This window comes from Esox lucius, chromosome 11 (genome assembly GCF_011004845.1).
Source record: "Esox lucius isolate fEsoLuc1 chromosome 11, fEsoLuc1.pri, whole genome shotgun sequence".
In the NCBI taxonomy this organism is placed as follows: Eukaryota; Metazoa; Chordata; class Actinopteri; order Esociformes; family Esocidae; genus Esox; species Esox lucius.
The window spans coordinates 54,738,422-54,760,946 of record NC_047579.1 but is presented as its reverse complement, the minus strand read 5'-3'; the positions used below and the strand labels follow the sequence as shown (position 1 = coordinate 54,760,946).

General features: G+C 47.6%; 1 protein-coding gene across 1 annotated transcript in view; it reads left to right on the top strand.

The window, feature by feature from the left end:
* Positions 1-22,525, top strand: part of myo15aa (myosin XVAa) — a 144,575-nt gene that overhangs the window by 13,929 nt on the left and 108,121 nt on the right. Inside the window, exons 2-5 of the mRNA XM_034295162.1 lie at positions 14,357-14,439; positions 18,912-18,975; positions 19,130-19,239; positions 19,364-19,438. Coding sequence (XP_034151053.1) covers positions 14,357-14,439; positions 18,912-18,975; positions 19,130-19,239; positions 19,364-19,438 — 332 coding nt within the window. The remainder of the gene's footprint in view (positions 1-14,356; positions 14,440-18,911; positions 18,976-19,129; positions 19,240-19,363; positions 19,439-22,525) is intronic.

The following is a 22,525-nucleotide window of genomic DNA, read 5'->3' as shown; positions in this document are numbered from 1 at the left end:
AACCAAATGCACGAGGTAGGATACTTGAATAGGCAATGGAATAAGGTGGTCATGGTGGCTAGAGATGTTATATACAGACATTAAGGGGACATCTGTAATTCATGCAGAGCACTGTTGTTTGCTAATTTCACTATGAGAACATGCTTTGGTGGAAACATTAATGCTTAGCTCAGATTAGCAAAAACAATTAAATAATGACAACTTTACCATGCTACAAGCAAAGTGTTTGCAGGTGGATTCATGCAGCAGACCTAGGGGAGCCATGGCTAGGATTTGATGGGATTTTGGAGTGAGACTGGGGTGCGTGACACAAGGAGAGATATTCCCATTTCCTTACATCCATTGCACAAACTTATGTGTAGCCTAGTCACGACATTAATGCAAAATCTCCAATCATATATTGAAAAAATGCCTGTTAAACGCTCAGGTCAAGTCAACCACCAATTAAGTTACTGGTAAACAATAATGCTAGATAGTAGTGCGATCCTATCAGCTCCCGCTAAAGTCAAGCTCTTCCTGGATGGCGCAGAGGCTAAAAAATAAATGCGTTAACGGCGACCAAATCATTTATGGCGTATTTTAAATAAATCATGCGTTAACTTTATATATATATATATCAGTATTAGTCTGTGTTGGTAAATATGGACTGCATTGGTCTATATTGATCTGCGGTTACTAATATAAGATGGCATTCATCATTCAAACAGCCAGGTTTATATTTACAGTGGAAATAAAAAGTCTACACACCCCTGTTAAAATGCTAGGTTCTTGTGATGTAAAAGAATGAGACAAAGATAACTCCCGTCAGAACTTTTTCCACCTTTAATGTGACCTATAATGTGAACAATTCAATTGAAAAACACACTGAAATCTTTGAGGGGGAAAAATAAAAAACTCTAACAATAACCTGGTTGCATAAGTGTGCACACCATTAAAGTAATACTTTGTTGAAGCACCTTTTGATTTTATAACAGCACTCAGTCTTTTGGGGTAGGCATCTATTAGCATGGCACATATTAATGTGCCAATATTTGCCCACTCTTCTTTGCAAAAGCGCTCCAAATCTGTCAGATTGTGAGGACATCTCCTGTGCACAGCCCTCTTCAGATCACCCCACAGATGTTCAATTGGATTCAGGTCTGGGCTCTGGCTGGGCCATTCCAAAATGTTAATCTTCTTCTGGTGAAGCCATGCTTTTGTGGATTTGGATGTGTGCCTTGGGTCGTTGTAATGCTGAAAGGTGAACTTCCTCTTCATCTTTCTAATGGACGCTTGAAGGTTTTGTGGCAAAATTGCCTGGTATTTGGAACTGTTCATAATTCCCTCCACCCTGACTAAGGCCCCGGTTCCAGCTGAAGAAAAACAGCCCCAAAGCATGGTGCTGCCACCACCATGCTTCACTGTGGGTATGGTGTTCTTTGGGTGATGTGCTGTGTTGTTTTTTACCTTTTTTACCTTTTGGAATTATGCCCAGAAAGTTCAACCTTGGTTTCATCAGACCATAACACATTTTCCCAAGTTCTTCTGGGAGACTTGATATATGTTTTTGCAAACTTCAGCCGGTCTTGGATGTTTTTCTTTGTAAGAAAAGGCTTCTGTCTTGCCACCCTACCCCATTCATATGAAGAATACGGGAGATTGTTGTCACATGTAGCACACAGCCTGTACTTGCCAGAAATTCCTGCAGTTCCTTTAATGTTGCTGTAGGCCTCTTGGAAGCCTCCCTGACCAGTTTTCTTCTCTTCTTTTCATAGATCAATCAATCAATCAATCAAATGTATTTATAAAGCCCTTTATACAACAGCAGTTGTCACAAAGTGCTTTACAGAGACACCCAGCCTTAAACCCCAAGGAGCAAACTACAGTAGTGTTGAATTTCAGTGGCTAGGAAAAACTCCCTAAGAAGGTCGAATTTTAGGAAGAAACCTAGAGAGGACCCAGGCTCAGAGGGGTGACCAGTCCTCTTCTGGTTGTGCCGGGTGAGATATTAAGAGTCCAATTGGAATAATAAATACATTTCTGTGGTTCTAAATCAAGAGTCTATTTGATTTTAGACTAGGTCAGAAGTATGACCAGGTGGACAAGGACAGGGACAGCAACGGGCCGCCCAAACCAGGTAATCCGCAGGTGTGGACCAGGACCTCATCTCCTCCTAAAATTTAAAACTGGAGAAGACTGAGAAAAGTTAGTAGTGCATTCCTCATATCCCCCAGCACAATAATATAGCAGCGTAACACCTTGGAACTGAGACAGGGGGGTCCGGTGACACTGTGGCCCTACCCAGGGGAGGCCCCGGACAGGGCCCAACAGGCAGGAAATCAATCCACCCACATTGCTAGGCATCAACCAAAGGGACACCCACCAACCGCAACCCCCCTGAATGAGGGCCGAGTATTGCTAGCAGCGTACAGCCCAATTGCACAAGTGCGCAACAGAGAGTCAACAACAAGCCAGTGACTCTTCCCCCGAAAGGCATTGGAGGGAGGGAATCCCAGTGGCGACGAGAGCCCACCTGGCAAGACAGCAAGGGTGGACAGTATCAAGCCTACTGGTCACCTTCACGCCCCCGGGGCGTGATTTTGGAGGGACGTCCAGTTCTAGGTAATGTCTCTGTTGTGCCATATTTTCTCCACTTAATGATGACTGTCTTCACTGTGTTCCATGGTATATCTAATGGTTTGGAAATTCTCCTGACTGATATCTTTCAACAATGAGATCCCTTTGATGCTTTGGAAGCAATCTGCGGACCATGGCTTTTGCTCTGAGATGCAACTAAGAAAATGTCAGAAAAATCCTACAAGAACAGCTGACCTTTATTCATGATAATTAGAGCCACTTTAAATGATGGCAGGTGTGTAATGACTTCTATTTAACATAGTTTGAATGTGATTGGTTAATTCTGAACACAGCCACAGTTATAAGAGGGTGTGCACACTTAAGCAACCAGGTTATTGTAAGGTTTTTATTTTTCATTTTTCCCATACGAAGATTTCAGTTTTTGTTTAAATTGATCTGTTCACATTATAGGTCACATTAAAAGTGGAAAATGTTCTGACATGATTTATCTTTGTCTCATTTTTTTACGTCACAAAAACATGCCATTCTAACAGGGGTGTGTAGACTTTATATCCACTGTATATTGGTTTCTATTGTAAATCCACTTGATTGGAGTTTCACAGGGCAGGTGACTTGGCCCTTTATTTGATTCTGCTTTTTACATATGGGCTTTCACTAATCTTGAACAGATTGAAATCTCTACAGTAGTCTAAAGACAGGGTCTACCTAGCAACAGCTTCACCCAGCTTGCCAAGCAGAGCACCAGACAATCAAATGTAAACCCACAGGCAGCAAACCACACTGAGACAAGACTTAGTATGGCCCAGTGATTTGTCTCCCATTGCACAAGGCCCAGGGATTTGTCTCCCGTTGCACAAGGCCCAGGGATTTGTCTCCCGTTGCACAAGGCCCAGGGATTTATCTCCCGTTGCACAAGGCCCAGGGATTTATCTCCCGTTGCACAAGGCCCAGGGATTTGTCTCCCGTTGCACAAGGCCCAGGGATTTGTCTCCCATTGCACAAGGCCCAGGGAGCTCTCTCCCGTTGGACAAGGCCCAGGGATTTATCTCCCGTTGCACAAGACCCAGGGATTTGTCTCCCGTTGCACAAGACCCAGGGATTTGTCTCCCGTTGCACAAGACCCAGGGATTTGTCTCCCGTTGGACAAGGCCCAGGGATTTGTCTCCCGTTGGACAAGGCCCAGGGATTTGTCTCCCGTTGGACAAGGCCCAGGGATTTGTCTCCCGTTGCACAAGGCCCAGGGATTTGTCTCCCGTTGCACAAGACCCAGGGATTTGTCTCCCGTTGGACAAGGCCCAGGGATTTGTCTCCCGTTGGACAAGGCCCAGGGATTTGTCTCCCGTTGGACAAGGCCCAGGGATTTGTCTCCCGTTGCACAAGGCCCAGGGATTTGTCTCCCGTTGCACAAGACCCAGGGATTTGTCTCCCGTTGGACAAGGCCCAGGGATTTGTCTCCCGTTGCACAAGGCCCAGGGATTTGTCTCCCATTGCACAAGGCCCAGGGATTTATCTTCCGTTGCACAAGGCCCAGGGATTTGTCTCCCATTGCACAAGGCCCAGGGAGCTCTCTCCCGTTGGACAAGGCCCAGGGATTTGTCTCCCGTTGGACAAGGCCCAGGGATTTGTCTCCCGTTGCACAAGGCCCAGGGATTTATCTCCCGTTGCACAAGGCCCAGGGATTTATCTCCCGTTGCACAAGACCCAGGGATTTGTCTCCCGTTGGACAAGGCCCAGGGATTTGTCTCCCGTTGGACAAGACCCAGGGATTTGTCTCCCGTTGGACAAGGCCCAGGGATTTGTCTCCCGTTGCACAAGGCCCAGGGATTTGTCTCCCATTGCACAAGGCCCAGGGATTTATCTTCCATTGCACAAGGCCCAGGGATTTATCTCCCGTTGCACAAGGCCCAGGGAGCTCTCTCCCGTTGGACAAGGCCCAGGGATTTATCTCCCGTTGCACAAGACCCAGGGATTTGTCTCCCGTTGGACAAGGCCCAGGGATTTGTCTCCCGTTGGACAAGGCCCAGGGATTTGTCTCCCGTTGGACAAGGCCCAGGGATTTGTCTCCCGTTGGACAAGGCCCAGGGGATGCAAGCCGGACTTAAAGATCTCACGAATGTGTGTGTTTGTCAAATGTGTGTATGTGTCTAGTGTGTGTTTGTGTGTGTGTGTGTCAAGTGTTTTGTGTGTGCGTGTGTGTGTCAGGTGTGTGTGTATCAGGTGTGTGTGCGTGTCAGGTGTGTGTGTGTTAGGTAGGTGTGTGTGTGTGTGTCAGGTGTGTGTGTGTGTGTGTGTGTGTCAGGTGTGTGTGTGTCAGGTGTGTGTGTGTGTCAGGTAGGTGTGTGTGTGTGTGTCAGGTGTGTGTGTATCAGGTGTGTGTGTGTGTCAGGTGTGTGTGTGTGTCAGGTGTGTGTGTGTGTCAGGTGTGTGTGTGTGTCAGGTGTGTGTGTATCAGGTGTGTGTGCGTATCAGGTGTGTGTGTGTCAGGTGTGTGTGTGTTAGGTAGGTGTGTGTGTGTGTCAGGTGTGTGTGTCAGGTGTGTGTGTGTTAGGTAGGTGTGTGTGTGTGTCAGGTGTGTGTGTTTTGGCTCCATGAATCCTGCTCTCTCAGACACAGTTTAGCAACAGCTCAGCCTGCCTGCATTATTCACGTGGGGCAGAGCTGGGATAGAGTTACCAGCACTACAGCTGATGTATTAAGGTGCCCTTTGCAGCTATAACAGGATACACACACCTGACACACACACACAGATGACACAACCACACACAGACCTGACACACACACACACCTGACACAACCACACATTCCTGACACAACCACACACACACCTGACACACACACACCTGACACAACCACACACACACCTGACACAACCACACACACACCTGACACACACACACACACACTTGATACACACACACACACACCTGACACAACCACACACACACCTGACACAACCACACACACACCTGACACAACCACACAAGTCAGACACACACTCCTGACACAAATACACACACTTGATACATACACACACAACAGACAGGCACACACACCACCAGAGTGGACACACACAGTGAGAGGGGTTGGGGTGAACAGGGGACGGAGTGGCCGTAACTAGAGAGCGTAGTCTGGACTCAGATGCTGGCTGACGTGTGATACGCTGTCTCTCTCACACACACACACGGTCTACGTGGGAGGATAACCCTGAGGGGACTCTGTCAGACGCACAGCTCTGTGTGGGGGAAAGTCCTAATCAACTGTGGCTGCAGCCAAGAACAGTACCGACTGGCTGGAGGGAACCTGCAGAGACCCTGCTACCACCTCCCTCAACCCATGACTCAGGAGAACATCACCTCCCTCAACCCCTCGACATATTGGCAGGACACCTGCTGAACTCCGAGACAGACTCAGGAGTCCAGACTCCTGTTTCCCTTCAGCTCCCTTGAGAAGGCTGGGACAATGGATGGCAGGCTAAGGAACACACAGCTGAAACATCTAGATGATTTTAAAACTCTGGAGAAAATACTTCACCTCCTTGCGTTATAAAGTGCTTTTTGGGTTCTTCTGAAGATCTTTTAACCATACAAGAAAAATGTTTCCAAATCTCCAAATCTCTGTTTGATTTTCTGGACAATGTTGGATTGTTAGAAATTTTGATATGCATTTCTTTTGGAGTATTGAGCCGGTTTGGTAACTGATGGAGGTCATCAATCTAGTCTTAGATACTGTAGTAGTTGAGCTATGAGAGATGAGCTGTGTGCTGTGAGGAGCCCCATCTTGCATCAAACCCAGACTCCCTTCAGCCAGAGAAGTAATAAGACCAACTGCATATGGCTGGGATTCAGACTCAGTTACTAGATCGTGTTGTGGGTGGCAGTGGTTTGTTTCAGCTTGTTCAGTTCACGTTTCAGAGTCCTGACAGACAAGAGTGGGTCTGAGGTGTCGCTTCAGTCAGACGCACAAACCGACGTACGGACAGACAGATAAACATAAAGAAGAGATGCTCCTGTATTCTACACAGACTCTCTGAACAGACTCTGGTTTCATTCTACCTCTCTAACATGGTCCTGTCCTGAGACGACATGCCGCCTAAGAAAGGAGCAGCTGCAAAAAAGGGGGATGACAAAAAAGGAGGAAAGAAAGTAGAGGAGCCAGCTAAAGGGAAAGGAAAGGATGACGGGAAGAAAGGAAAAGGAAAGAAGCAGGTGAGCGAGTCAGAGGATGAGGAGGAAGAGGTGCAAAGTGAGGAGGAAGAGGATGAGCAGAGTGAGGAGGAGCAGAAAGCTCCGCCACCACAGAAAGGGAAGGGGAAGGTTGCCCTAAAAGGAGCAAGTAAAGCTGTGGCAATGAAAGCTATTGCCAAGCCGGCCCCGAAACGAGGCCAGCCGTCTCCCAAAGAAGGTGATGAGGAAGAGGACGTTAAGGTGCGTAAACCTCAGATGAAGATGGGAGCAGTCAACCTGAAGGCCATGACTCAGGGGAACATCAAGGGAACTAAGGCTATCATGGGGTTTGCTGCCGAGGGGCAGAAGAAAGCAGCAGCGGCCCAGAAGGTTCAGAAGAAACAAGATGCCAAGTCCCACCTGAAGACTCTATCTGGTCTGACTGGTAAGGCCTCACCCTTCTCCACCCCCACACCCAAAAAGCCACCCGAGAAAACTCAGCCCAAGAAGAACCTGAAAAGCACATCTTGTCTCTTTCTAAAACTATCAGGAAACAATGAGACCAAGCCTCCACAAAACACCAAGCAGGTTCTCGGGACCACCAAGATGTTTGCTGGCTTCGGGAAACCCAAATCTCCTCCTGTGGAGAAAGACCAGCCAGTGATCCCAAGTACCTCCAAGTTTTCCATGTTCCCCAGAAAGGATGAGAAGCCTAAAGAGTCCCCTGGAGATAAGAAGGGTCTTATGCTCTCTAACCTCGGGGCCCGCAGCCCTGCAGCTTCAGAACAAGCCAAAGGACTTGGGGGAAAGTTTAAAGGCATGTTTGGCAAAAATAATGCACGGGGCTTTAGGTTGGGGTCAGGATTTAAGAGTAAAGGCTGGATGCTGGGGAAGATAGCAGGAATAGCTAACTGGCTAACTGGGAAGTTCCTCTCCTCTAAGGGAAAGGGGCGGCTGGGGGCAGGTAAGAAGCTGTCTTTTGCTACACAGGACCCCCGGGCCAGGCTTAGGGGCGGGTACTATAACGAAGGCTACGAGTATGATGATGATGAGTTCAGCTATGATGAAGAGGTGTACGACCAGAGGCTCTGTGGCCGCTACAGACGACCTTTGACCTATGCTTCTTACAACCCCTATGGAGAGGTCACAGAATACTATGATGACCAATGGGAGGATGAGTATGGTTACTATGACGATGAAGGCAATTACTATGAAAACTACGATGATGACAACAATGAGTATTTTGATGATGAGGTGGAGTACAACGTCCCATATGGTTGCCATGATAATGCGTTTGACTACATTGACTACAGGCACCAGGGTTTGACAATGGAGGAGTATTGGTGCTATGGAGACGATGGTCTTGAGTATTGCTATGGAGATGATGGATTGCTTTATCCGATTGAGACGAACTATGGTTACTACGTTTACGATAACGTATACCCTACCGAAGTGTTGGATTACTATGACAACCACTCAGGTTATTACAGCCCTCATTATCTGGATTATGGGGTGTCTGAACAGCATGGGATGTTGCCGGTTTATGAGGAGTTCTATCAGCCAGATCATGCCTATATGTACCACACAGACTCCTCCCGGATGGTGAACGAACAGTTCTCCCCTCAGTCTCACCATCATCCCATGGAGGCTCATCTGGAATCAGTCCAACTGGCTGGCATGAACGGGGGAGACAAGCTGTCCTACCCAGGCTCAGACCACTTCCGGGTGCCTCGCCCCCAGGTCAGGCTGTTTGGCAAGGAGAGGCTAGAGGTCAGCCAGGCGTCTCCTGACCGAGCCCTCAGTGACCTGGACATGATGTCAGTGATCCAGCACGAGCAGCTCCCCCAGTACCCCCTCATCATGACCATGCCCCCCCGTCCTCCCTCCCCCACCCCCACAGCCAAGCTCATCCAGCAGGGCCAGGGACGTTCCCTTCGTTCCCCCCAACCTTCCACCTCTCCCCATCCCCCACTCTCTGCCTCCCCCAGCCGAATTTCCCCCAGTCCTTTAGGAGTGACACAGCACTCCCCTCACACCTCCATCTATCAGCACTCCCCTCACACCTCCTCCATCTATCAGCACTCCCCTCACACCTCCTCCATCTATCAGCACTCCCCTCACACCTCCTCCATCTATCAGCACTCCTCAGCCTCAGTGGACCCAATGCTCCAGCACTACACTGCACAGTTGGGACAGCTCTCAGGGATTGGAGCTTATCAACCCATGCCTCCACCCATTAGCTCCACATATGGTCCTATGGCTCCACCCATTAGCTCCATTTATTGCCCCATGGACCCACCAATTAGCTCTACTTACAGCCCCATGGCTCCACCCATTAGCTCCACTTATGGCCTCATGGCTCCACCTATTACATCTCCTTATTCTCCTATGTCATCCCCTATGCCAGGGCGTCGCCTCAGCCCACACCCTTCTCCTCACCCCTCTCCCCAGCTCTCTATGAGGCGTGGTTCTCCAGTTATGGGACACCTCCATAACCCTGCTCCTCCACCCATAGACCCCAACCACTCCCCACAATTCTCCAGGAGGGGCTTTGCCCCACCCCACCCTTCTACCTCTCCTCTGGCCCAGAGGCATGCCTCCCCCCTCCCCAGCAGACGAGTCCCCTCCCTCAGGGCTAAGAGTCAGCCATCCAGGAGAAGACTACCCCATCAACCTCGTTCCCCACTGGCTAGCCCCCCGACTTCACCCCGAGGGTCACTGAGGAAGAGGAGTTTTTCCCCCACCCCCTCCCGCCACCCCTCCTCCCCCACTCTCTCCAGAGCTCGTCTGAGGAGCAGCACCCACGCCCGTGACTCCAACCCCCCCACCTCACCCCTTAAACGGAGCCCCACACTGGAGGACAACAGAGCCCCATCTCCCACATTCTGTCCTTGCCCTCCCTCTCCTCACCCCTCCTCCCACCACCGCCCCTCCTCATCCTCCCTCTCCCGTATGTCCAATCGGCCCCTTCCCTCCCGTTCTTCCACACAGCGCCTCAGAGGGGGGCGTGGCCAGGTCCCCATGGGGGCAGTCAAACCCTCTCCAGGTAATCCCTATCTGCAAAGAAGCAGTCGGCACGGCCCCCCCCTCACCCAAAACGTGGCTCCCTTCAGATCATCTGTGCTCAGTGGCCCTGGGGGCCAGCCCTCACTGGTGGACCAGATTCAGGCCCCAGGCTCCCACATGTTGGGCCACTCTACCTCTCGGCCAGGGGGGTTCAGGGAGTCTCAGCAGTCTTCACAGGGGGGCTTCCACCGCCCTGTAGGGAGGGGCCAACCATTAGTTCGCATGCCCAGAAATCCTCCTCCTGGCAGGCAGTCTTTCAGAGGTCCTCCCCCTGGCCTGGGCCATTTGCTGTCCCCTCAGCCCTCCATGAAGCAGATACCTCTCTCCCCACCAAACCCTGTTAGACGCCCCCCATCTCCACTACCCTCTGGCGCAACCTCTCCTTTTCAGTCTCCCTCCCTGGCCTCTTTCAGACCCCCAGGTCACCCTTCTGTCCCCCCTTCTGAGTATCTGCAGAACACCTCCTCCAGTAGACCGGTACAGAGAAGCCCCTCCCCCTCAACTGGTGGCCAGGTAATTATATCATATGATGGACAGGTGAGCCAGATGAACCAGAGTTCCTCTCCAATGCTGTCTCTGCAGCAGAACTCCAACCTGCTCAATGCATCTCAGTATGTCCCCAAACAGCCCCCCCAGGCCCACTCCAGTCAGCCCTCCTCCCCCCAGCGGACTAATGCCCTTCAGCAGAACTTTCCCCTCCAAAGAAATGCTTCCCTCTACACCCCCATCCTTTCCCCCCATCAGAACCAGCTCTCCTCCTGTGTCTCCGGCACCATGCCCAGCCCACATGCCTCTCCCACCTCCCCTGCCCTTCGAAAACCTCCTCACCCTTCCTCTCCTGTCCCCCCCATGATCTCCAGAAGTCTGAGCTCCTCCCACCTGCAGGGAGCAGCGTTCCATCTGTCGGATGGTTCTGGGATGACGTCACAGGGTTCCAGAATGGTGTCTGGAAGTTCAGAGGGGATGCAGAGTCATGGGAGTACTCCCGGTTCTGGGTCCCTCATGTCTAATGCCCTAAACAACAGCAATATGAGAAAAGCTACCTACCGCCTCCCAGATGGAACGCTGATCACCAGAACGGAGCACACTCCTCAATCCTACTCCTTGTCCCCAAACCTCTCATCCGCTCTCTCCAACCCAGGTCTTCACCAAGCCATGTACCGTTTACCGGATGGAACTCTGGTAACCAGGAACGAGCCTCAGCCTACCTACTCCTCTCCTGTGCTCTCCTCTGCTCTCCTCAACTCCAACATTCGGACAGCAGCCTGTCGCCTCCCAAATGGCTCTCTGGCCCCTCTCAGTCAGTCTCTCTCCTCTCCCAACCTGTCAGGTGCCTTGCTGAATGCAGATCTCCGCGCCACCTCTTATCGCCTCTCTGACGGCTCCATGCTGTCTGGAAACCAGACACCATCATCCCCTAACCTCTCCTCTGCTCTCCTCAACCCTAACGTCCAGGGAGCGTCCTATAGGGCGGGGTCTCTGGCCCCTCTTAGCCCCTCCCCTAACCTGTCTAAAGCTCTCTTTAACCCTAACGTCCAGGGAGCGTCCTATAGGGCGGGGTCTCTGGCCCCTCCTAACCCCTCCCCTAACCTGTCTAAAGCTCTCCTCAACCCTAACGTCCAGGGAGCATCCTATAGGGCGGGGTCTCTGGCCCCTCCTAGCCCCTCCCCTAACCTGTCTAAAGCTCTCCTGAACACTGATGTCCGAGGAGCATCCTATAGGGCGGGGTCTCTGGCCCCTCCTAGCCCCTCCCCTAACCTGTCTAAAGCTCTCCTGAACACTGATGTCCGAGGAGCATCCTATAGGGCGGGGTCTCTGGCCCCTCCTAGCCCCTCCCCTAACCTGTCTAAAGCTCTTCTGAACACTGATGTCCGAGGAGCGTCTTACAGGTCGGGGTCTCTGGCCCCTCCTAGCCCCTCCCCTAACCTGTCTAAAGCTCTTCTGAACACTGATGTCCGAGGAGCGTCTTACAGGTCGGGGACTCTGGCCCCTCCTAGCCCCTCCCCTAACCTGTCTAAAGCTCTTCTGAACACTGATGTCCGAGGAGCGTCTTACAGGGCGGGGTCTCTGGCCCCTCCTAGCCCCTCCCCTAACCTGTCTAAAGCTCTCCTCAACAGAAATGTCAGGGGAGCGTCTTACAGGGCGGGGTCTCTGGCCCCTCCCAGCCCCTCCCCTTATCTGTCCAAAGCCCTGCAGAACCCTAACCTCAAGTCAGCCACCTACAGACTTCCTGATGGGACACTAATGACCAGGGGAGTTCCAGCTGTTCCGCAGCGCCCTGGGCCAGCCCTGTCTAATGTTCTGCAGAACTCCCACCTTCCAGAGGCTACATACCGCTTGCCCTGGACTCTGGAGGATCCAGGAGTGGGGCGCTATGCAGTAGTCTCTCCCCAGGTGCAGGGAGTTGAGCAGCACTGGGCTCAGGACAGGAGGGCTGGGATGGGGAGTGAGGCGTGCAGTCCAGGGGAACAGATGGATGTGTGGGGGTCAGAGAGGGTCCTGCCTCACCCTACTGGCCAGAACCTCAATAAGTGGTCCATGCACCAGGACGAGCAGCTGATGCCTCTGTGTCCTGCCCAGCAGGGAGACCTGGAATCAAACTGGGCTCCTAACAGAGAGGGTGAACCCACTGGGCCCTGGTACGATAAGGTAATACTCTGGTTCAGCACAACACACAAGGTATGGTATGAGGGAACTCACAGGGTTCTGGTAAGACTTGATAATACTGGACCACAGGGTTACTAGGTAGTGCAGGTACAGTAAACCCTGCAGATTTATGGTTTGACAAGGTCATGTTGGTATTACTGGTGTAACGTAGCACTGATAGGGCTCTGGTAGGACACGGTATTACTGGTTTAATGTAGCACCAATAGGGCTCTGGTGGGACACGGTATTACTGGTTTAATGTAGCACCAATAGGGCTCTGGTATGACACGGTATTACTGGTTTAATGTAGCACCAATAGGGCTCTGGTGGGACACGGTATTACTGGTTTAATGTAGCACCAATAGGGCTCTGGTGGGACACGGTATTACTGGTTTAATGTAGCACCAATAGGGCTCTGGTGGGACACGGTATTACTGGTTTAATGTAGCACCAATAGGGCTCTGGTGGGACACGGTATTACTGGTTTAATGTAGCACTGATAGGGCTCTGGTGGGACACGGTATTACTGGTTTAATGTAGCACCAATAGGGCTCTGGTGGGACACGGTATTACTGGTTTAATGTAGCACCAATAGGGCTCTGGTGGGACACGGTATTACTGGTTTAATGTAGCACTGATAGGGCTCTGGTGGGACACGGTATTACTGGTTTAATGTAGCACCAATAGGGCTCTGGTATGACACGGTATTACTGGTTTAATGTAGCACTGATAGGGCTCTGGTGGGACACGGTATTACTGGTTTAATGTAGCACCAATAGGGCTCTGGTATGACACGGTATTACTGGTTTAATGTAGCACTGGGTAGGACATGGTACTATTGGCCCTGGAAATACTGGTAAAATGTATATAGCTGGTTTGGTAAGGTCAGTAGTATTCTAATGCAATGTAAAATAACATATATTCTAATAAAATCCAAAATCCATGAAATCCAATTGGTAATGCATCATGTTCTATTCCTTCTGGGACCACCAAGGATCTAAAACAAGGATCCTGGGTTCTACTCACACTGGGAACACCAAGGATCTAAAACAAGGATCCTGAGTTCTACTCCCACTGGAACCACCAAGATATAAAACTAGGATCCTGGGTTCTACTCCCACTGGGAACACCAAGATATAAAACAAGGATCATGGGTTCTACTCCCACTGGGAACACCAAGATATAAAACTAGGGTCCTGGGTTCTACTCCCACTGGAACCACCAAAATATAAAACTAGGATCCTGGGTTCTACTTCCACTGGGACCACCAAGATATAAAACAATACCAAGGATCCTGGGTTCTACTCCCACTGAGACCACCAAGATATAAAACAACACCAATGATCCTGGGTTCTACTCCCACTGGGACCACCAAGATATAAAACTAGGGTCCTGGGTTCTACTCCCACTGGAACCACCAAAATATAAAACTAGGATCCTGGGTTCTACTCCCACTGGGACCACCAAGATATAAAACAACACCAAGGATCCTGGGTTCTACTCCCACTGAGACCACCAAGATATAAAACAACACCAAGGATCCTGGGTTCTACTCCCACTGGGACCACCAAGATATAAAACTAGGGTCCTGGGTTCTACTCCCACTGAGACCACCAAGATATAAAACAACACCAAGGATCCTGGGTTCTACTCCCACTGGGACCACCAAGATATAAAACAACACCAAGGATCCTGGGTTCTACTCCCACTGAGACCACCAAAATATAAAACAACACCAATGATTCTGGGTTCTACTCCCTCTGGGACCACCGTGTATTTCAACATGGCTGTTAGTTGCTTTGGAAAAGCTACTCCTAATGGTGTGTGTGTGTGTGTGTGTGTGTGTGTGTGTGTGTGTGTGTGTGTGTGTGTGTGTGTGTGTGTGTGTGTGTGTGTGTGTGTAGATGTACTCCATCCGTTGCCTGCCCAGCATGGTGCCCCGCGAGCAGTTAGAAGAGGATGGAGTGGAGGACATGACACAGCTGGAGTGAGACACCAACATATACTCTATATTTACATACAAATACACATACTGTTTATACACACATACACATTCCATATGTGTATGTGTGTATATTAGGGCTGCACAATTTAGATAAAATACTGAATCTTGATTTGAAGGATGAATATTGCAATTACTATTATGAAACTGCAATTTTGAAACACTTGGGTATAAACTATGGCATCAATATTTCCGCCATATGTATTGCATTAAAAATATATAAAAATAACAAACTTAAAAAATAAAGTTGTGAAGGTCAAAATAATACTTTCAAACAGAAGTAAAACATTGGTTGTTGAGATCAAAATCAATTTTCTTGAAAGCAAAAGGCCAAAAATGTCAAACAAAAATAATGATATAAAAAACAATAGAACATATCTAGCATGTAATTAATTTGAAAACTAGAGAAAAATGGCATGGGGGTTAAGGTGTCAGGCCTGTTGACAGGACATGGGGGTGGTGTCAGGCCTGTTGACAGGACATGGGGGTGGTGTCATGTCTGTTGACAGGACATGGGGGTGGTGTCAGGCCTGCTGACAGGACATGGGGGTGGTGTCAGGCCTGTTGCCAGGACATGGGGGTGGTGTCAGGCCTGCTGACAGGACATGGGGGTTAAGGTGTCAGGCCTGTTGACAGGACATGGGGGTGGTGTCAGGCCTGTTGACAGGACATGGGGGTGGTGTCAGGTCTGTTGACAGGACATGGGGGTGGTGTCAGGCCTGCTGACAGGACATGGGGGTGGTGTCAGGCCTGTTGACAGGACATGGGGGTGGTGTCAGGCCTGCTGACAGGACATGGGGGTGGTGTCAGGCCTGTTGACAGGACATGGGGGTGGTGTCAGGTCTGTTGACAGGACATGGGGGTGGTGTCAGGCCTGCTGACAGGACATGGGGGTGGTGTCAGGCCTGTTGACAGGACATGGGGGTGGTGTCAGGCCTGCTGACAGGACATGGGGGTTAAGGTGTCAGGCCTGTTGACAGGACATGGGGGTGGTGTCAGGCCTGTTGACAGGACATGGGGGTGGTGTCAGGTCTGTTGACAGGACATGGGGGTGGTGTCAGGCCTGCTGACAGGACATGGGGGTGGTGTCAGGCCTGCTGACAGGACATGGGGGTGGTGTCAGGCCTGTTGACAGGACATGGGGGTGGTGTCAGGCCTGTTGACAGGACATGGGGGTGGTGTCAGGCCTGTTGACAGGACATGGGGGTGGTGTCAGGCCTGTTGACAGGACATGGGGGTGGTGTCAGGCCTGTTGACAGGACATGGGGGTGGTGTGACAGGGGCCTGTCTCCTATACACAAGAAGTCTGATTTTATTGATCAAAGTAATAGTTATAGTCTTTAAAGATACGCAATCCCAGATGGAAAGATGCATTTGTATTAAACTAGTCTACTGGTTAATTAACGCAAATCAGTTGCAAACCTCATCGTAGATACTAGATTGTTATCCTCCTGTGAACACATTGAAATCATTACAGAGACGAAGAGTCTGGTTTTATTAATCAGCTGAAGGAACAAAGTCATTACAAGTCTGCAATCCCAGACGGAGGAACTCATGGGTAGGCTGTTAAACCAGTTGACTGCCTAATAGGTCGTACGTAACCAACCTGCCCATTGAAACCAGTGAACCAATGAAGACTTATAATATACAACTCATGTCTAAATCCTGCCCTTCGTTTTAAATAAGTGAACTGAATAAGCATATTGAATAAGTATATTTGTCAGGTCCTGACCGTGGGGATGCCTCTTGGCATCTCTGCGCTTTTGTTTCTGTTCTCCCCAATCAGAGGCAGCTGCACCTTGTTATCTCTGATTGGGGACCCTATTTAAGTTGCTCTTTTTTTGCTTTAGTTTGTGCTGGATGTTTTTGTGTTATATGCTTCATTTTGTAGTTCCTTTAGTTGAAGTTTGAGAAAGAATATTGAAAGGAATGATTCCCTTATACATGGGCCTGTGTTCTGCCTCCGGCACCGTGGCGGTATTGAAAATGCGCCAGTGATGAAATAAAAATAAAAAAATGCGAAAGACATGATTGAAGTATCTTAATCAAAGCTAGTAATTAGCTGTAAAGAGTAGATTACATGGAATACATAGGATGGGTTTAACCTGATAACTATTTAAACTTCTGAAAGCGTTAGTTGTACAAGCATGTGTTCCTGCATGTAAATACAAATGTTGCTCCAGTTAAAATTATTTACTTGCCAGTCATGGAAAGATGTTTTGTTTGCAATTCTCAATCTTTTAGTTTGATTTCAATCTCAACAACCAATGTTTTACTTTTGAAGAATTCGTTTGACAGCTTTTATGTTTTTCACAATCTCAATTTTTTTATTAAATACATCTTGTGGGATTTTGCCAGCGTAGATAACATTACTTTTAAAATGAGGCCATAGAAATCATAGCTAACTGAACATTTTTAAAAGTTACAAAATAAAGATATATTTGCAGTGTTGCCAGTAGTTTTTTAACACTTGAGCAATAAGTGTTTCTAGGCACTTGAAGCTGAAAGTATTTTCCCCCCCTGGGAACCTAGCTAGAATACATGGCATTCTGGACTCATGTTGTAAGACAGCAGATTTCAGACTCAACTGCCTCAGCCAATAAGCAACAACTGTCATAGGTCAAGGATTTAAAGCAGTATTCCAGATCCACACAAATATGTCTCACAAACCACAGAATCAAGCTTTTGTTTTGGCCATCCCAGTCCCTTGTCCTAAACCTCACTGGAAATTGTGGCATTAATTGAAGCAGGGTCCACAAGCGAGGAACAAGGACTCTCAAGGATCAATAGAGATGCATTAATGGTCTTTGATCCTTTAGCTATGTATTCTCCCACCTTATTGTGGCTCTGTGGTTTTCAAATCAGAACCTACAAGGGCTGGAGGCTGCTGGTTTTCTGTTCAATTTATGAAAATTTATGACTGGTTTTCTGTTCAATTTTCCGTTCAATTTATTAACTGCCCCCACCTGGTGTCCCCGGTCTAAACAAGTTCCTGATCAGATGGTTGCAATGAAAAAGGAGTGGAACTGGCTTGGAAGTCCCGATTTTAATACTACTGTAGTACAACCCCATTTTCAAAAAAGCTGGGACACTGTAAAATGCAATTAAAAACAGAATTCAATGATGTGCAAATCATTTAATCCTTATTTTGAACTGAAAAAAAGTACAAAGACATTTCAAATGTTGAAACTGTGAAAAAGACATGCCCATTTTGAATTTGATGCCAGCAACACGTTTCAAGAAATTGGTACAGGGGCGTGTTTATCACTGTGTTGCATCTCTTTTAACAACATTCTGTAAGCGTTTGGGAACTGAGGAGAATTGCTGTTGTTCTGAAAGTGAAATGTTTTCCCAGTCTTGCTTGATATACTGTAGGATCTCAGCTGCTCAACAGTTCAGGGTCTCCTTTGTCGTATTTTTCGTATTTTTCATAATGTGCCAAATGTTTTCTATGGGTGACAGGTCTGGACTGCAGGCTTTTGAACTGTGTGCTGATAACAAGCTGGATGGTCCCTCTCCTCTTTAGCCCAGAGGACGCAGCATCCATGATTCCCAAACAGAATCTCAAATTTTGATTTGTCAGACAAAATGAGAGTTTTCCACTTCGCCCCAGTCCATCTTAAATGAGCTTGGGCCCAGAGAAGGTGGGCCCAATCTCTGGACATTTCTGGATATTGCTTATATTTGGTTTTAATGTATAATCTGTTCATAGAGAGTGGTTTTCAGGTTTTTTGGCCTTGTCCCTAGCATACAGAGATTTCTCTGGATTCTCAGAATCTTTTAATGATATGTACCATAGGTGATGAGATCCCCAAACTCTACAATTTTACATGGAGAGACGTTATTCTTAAATTATTTGCCTGTTCGGTCTTTAACAGAGTGGTGAACCCTCCCCATCTTTACTTCTGAAAGACTCATCCTCTCTGGAATGATCTTTTAATACCCAATTATGTTACTGACCTGTTGACAATTGACCTAAACAGTTGTGTTCTGTTTTTGTACTACACAACATTTCCTGTCTTCTGTTGCCCTTTTCCCAGCTATTTTTGTTGTGGTTGATGTTGTTGGCATCATTTTCAGAGTGGGCATTTATATCTCAGTTTAAAAATTTGATATGTTGTCTTTGTACTACTGTCTATTGAATTTAAGGTTTCAATTATTTTCACATCATTGCATTTTATTTATTTTTTCATTTTACACAGCATCCCAACCTTTTTGGAAACGGGATTGTAGATAAAAATTTGATTAATGATTTATTCCTTTAAACAGTTTAACCTCAAATAATGGGTTGATTTATCTTATATTTTGAGTGTAAGATTACACTGATATATTTATTTTTATTGGATTTTTGCATTAAACAATTCTGCAAGGCACTGTTTATATTTACACTTACATATAAATTATACAGCTGGATGAACCACACACATGTTTATACGGCTGTGTGTGATTTGTTTCAGGGAGCTACACGAGGGAACTGTGCTGTTTAACCTGAAAAAGAGGTTTGAGAGAGAGATCATCTATGTGAGTGTACACACTCAAACACACACACACACACACACACAGTGGCATCAACACACACCACTGATGCTCCTTACACACGGTACACATTAGGTCCAGTGGATGGGGTTTCAGAACAGTGTGTGTAACCCTATACTTCAACATGTTTCTGTCTCAGACATTTATAGGCCGGATCCTGGTTTCAGTGAACCCCTATAAGATTTTGAACATTTATGGAACTGACATGGTTCTGAAACACAAAGGAACTGCTCTGGGAGAAACACCTCCGTAAGCCCTTTGTCTCTCACTCTGTGTTTTTGTTTGTGAGTGTTGTGTGTGTCATGAATATATTCTGTCAGTGAAAAGTTAACCCTATTAAATAAATAATGTTTAATGTTTTGTTCATCTTCAGCCACCTGTTTGCCATAGCAAATGTCTCCTACACCACTATGATGGATGCCAAACAGAACCAGGTCATTATAATCAGGTGAGAACAAAAGAACCAGGTCATTATAATCAGGTGAGAATAACAGAACCAGATCATTATAATCAGGTGAGAATAACAGAACCAGATCATTACAATCAGGCGAGAACAACAGAACCAGGTCATTATAATCAGGTCAGGACAACAGAACCATGTCATTATAATGAGGTGAGAACAACAGAACCAGGTCATTTAATCAGGTCAGGACAACAGAACCATGTCATTATAATCAGGTGAAAACAACAAAACCATGTCATTATAATCAGGTGAGAACAACAGAACCAAGTCATTATAATCAGGTCAGGACAACAGAACCATGTCATTATAATGAGGTGAGAACTACAGAACCCGGTCATTTAATCAGTTGAAAACAACAAAACCAGGTCATTAGAATCAGGTGAGAACAACAGAACCATGTCATGAAAATGAGGTGAAACCAACAGAACCAGGTAATTATAATCAGGTGAGAACAACAGAACCATGTCATTATAATCAGGTGAGAACTACAGAACCAGGTCATTATAATCAGGTTAGAACCACAGAACCAGGTCATTAGGATCAGGTGAGAACTACAGAACCATGTCATTAGAATCAGGTGAGAACAACAGAACCATCCATCCATCCATCTTCAACCGCTTATCCGGGGCCGGGTTGCGGGGGCAGCAGTCTAAGCAGGCACTTCCTCTAGCTCTTCCGGGGGGACACTGAGGCGTTCCCAGGCCAGCCGGGAGACATAGTACCTCCAGCGTGTCCTAGGTCTTCCCCGGGGTCTCCTCCCGGTGGGACGGGACCGGAAAACCTTCCCAGGAAGGCGTTCCGGAGGCATCCGAAAAAGATGCCCAAGCCACCTCAGCTGACCCCTCTCGATGTGGAGGAGCAGTGGCTCTACTCTGAGCTCCTCCCGGGTGACCGAGCTTCTCACCCTATCTCTAAGGGATCGCCCGGCCACCCTGCGGAGAAAGCTAATTTCGGCCGCCTGTATCCGGGATCTTGTCCTTTCGGTCATGACCCAAAGCTCATGACCATAGGTGAGAGTAGGAACGTAGATTGACTGGTAAATCGAGAGCTTCGCCTTGCGGCTCAGCTCTTTCTTCACCACGACAGACCGATACATCGACTGCATTACTGCAGAAGCTGCACCGATCCGTCTGTCAATCTCCCGTTCCATCCTTCCCTCACTCGTGAACAGGACCCCTAGATACTTAAACTCCTCCACTTGAGGCAGGCACAGAACCAGGTCATTTTAATTATTTTGTCACTTCTAAATTAGATTACTGTAATGCTCTTCTTTCCGGTTACTGCACATGGCTGCTATAATTCTAACTACAAACATTTGTTTTTTAACACATTACTCCAGTACTAGCCTCTTTACACTGGCTGCCTGTTAGGGTTAGGGCTTATTTTAAAGTTTTATTGTTAACCTATAAATCAATACATGGACTTGCTCCTACCTCACTGAAATTATCCAGCCATACATACCTACACATAACCTAAGATCGCAAGATGCAGGCCTTTTAATTGTACCTAGAATTTCTAAACAAACAGCTGGATGCAGGGCTTTTCTCATAGAGTTCCACTACTGTGGAATGATCTGCCCATTAATGTTAGAAATGCAGACTCAGTGACAAAGTGTCTAGTAAAGACTCATCTCTACAGCATGGTTTGTGAATAGGTGTAGCCTGGCCCAGAGGGGTGAAGGTGACCAGAAAGGCTTGATACTTTCCACCCTTGCTGTCTTGCCAGGTGGGCTTTCATCGCCACTGGGATGCCCTCACTCCAGTGCCATTCGAGGGTGGAGTCACTGGCTTGTTGTTGTCTCTCTGTTGCGCACATCATGCAATTGGGGTGATTTCTGCTGGCAATACTCAGCCCTCATTCAGGGTGGTTGCGGTTGGTGGGTGTCCCTTTGGTTGATGCTTGGCAATGTGGGTGGATTGATTTCCTGCCTGTTGGGCCCTGTCCGGGGCTTCCCCCAGATTGGGCCACAGTGGCACTGGACATGTCCCCTGGTTTTGCTGGTGAAATGAGGCGCTGAAGTAAGCCGTATGCACTTGTCACAATCACACTAAGCAAAACTGCCACCTGTTTTTTCTCCTTGTTGTCATTCGCCTTCATAAAATGTTAAATGTCATTCAACCATTGTCCCTCAGCCTCATCGAAGGCATCCATCCTTCTCATGGTAGCCGCCATTGCTGCACTTCCCAGCTAAACTGTGTACTAGCTAGCTCACAGGGTTTTGTATTTGTTAAGTCCTCTAATGTCACCCTCAGTGCTTCTATCAAAGTAGAAAGGTTATGGGGGGTCAAAAACAATAAACCTCATCGCCAATTTATGTTATCTCTTCACTATATTACAGTTGTACAATGAGAACAAATTCACATGCAGTTGTGCTCAAAAGTTTGCATACCCTTGGAGAATTGGTAATATATGTACCATTTTTAAAGAAAACATGAGTGAGCAGGCAAAAGACATTTCTTATGGGATTCATATTCAACTGTAGGTTATAACAGAATGGCACAATCATAAAACAAAACATGGTAACAAAGATTTTTTTTTACCCCAGTTCAAAAGTCTGCATACCCCTTAGTTTTTAATTCTGTGTATTGCCCCCTTTAGCATCAATGACAACATGCAGTCTTTTGTAATAGTTGTCTTTGAGGCCCCGAATTCTTGCAGGGTAAAATGTAAATAAAAACAGAATGCAATGATGTGCAAATAATTTAAACCCTACATTCAATAGGAAATAGTACAAAGACAACATATCAAGTGTTGAAACAGAGACATTTTATTGTTTCTTAAAAAATATATGCCCACTTTAAATTTGATGCCAGCAACTCATTTCAAAAATGTTGTGACAGAGGCAACCAATGCTAAAAAATTTAACCTGGTGGAATATCACACAACTAATTAGGTCAATTGGCAACAGGTCAGTAACGTGATTGGGTATTAATCATTCCAGAGAGGATGGGACTGTCAGAAGTGAGGATGGGTAGGCATTCACCACTCTGTGAAAGACTGCGAAGGCAAATCGTGGGCTCAAGAAAACTTCTGAAACCCACTGTCTGTGAACACAGTATGTAAGTTAAAACT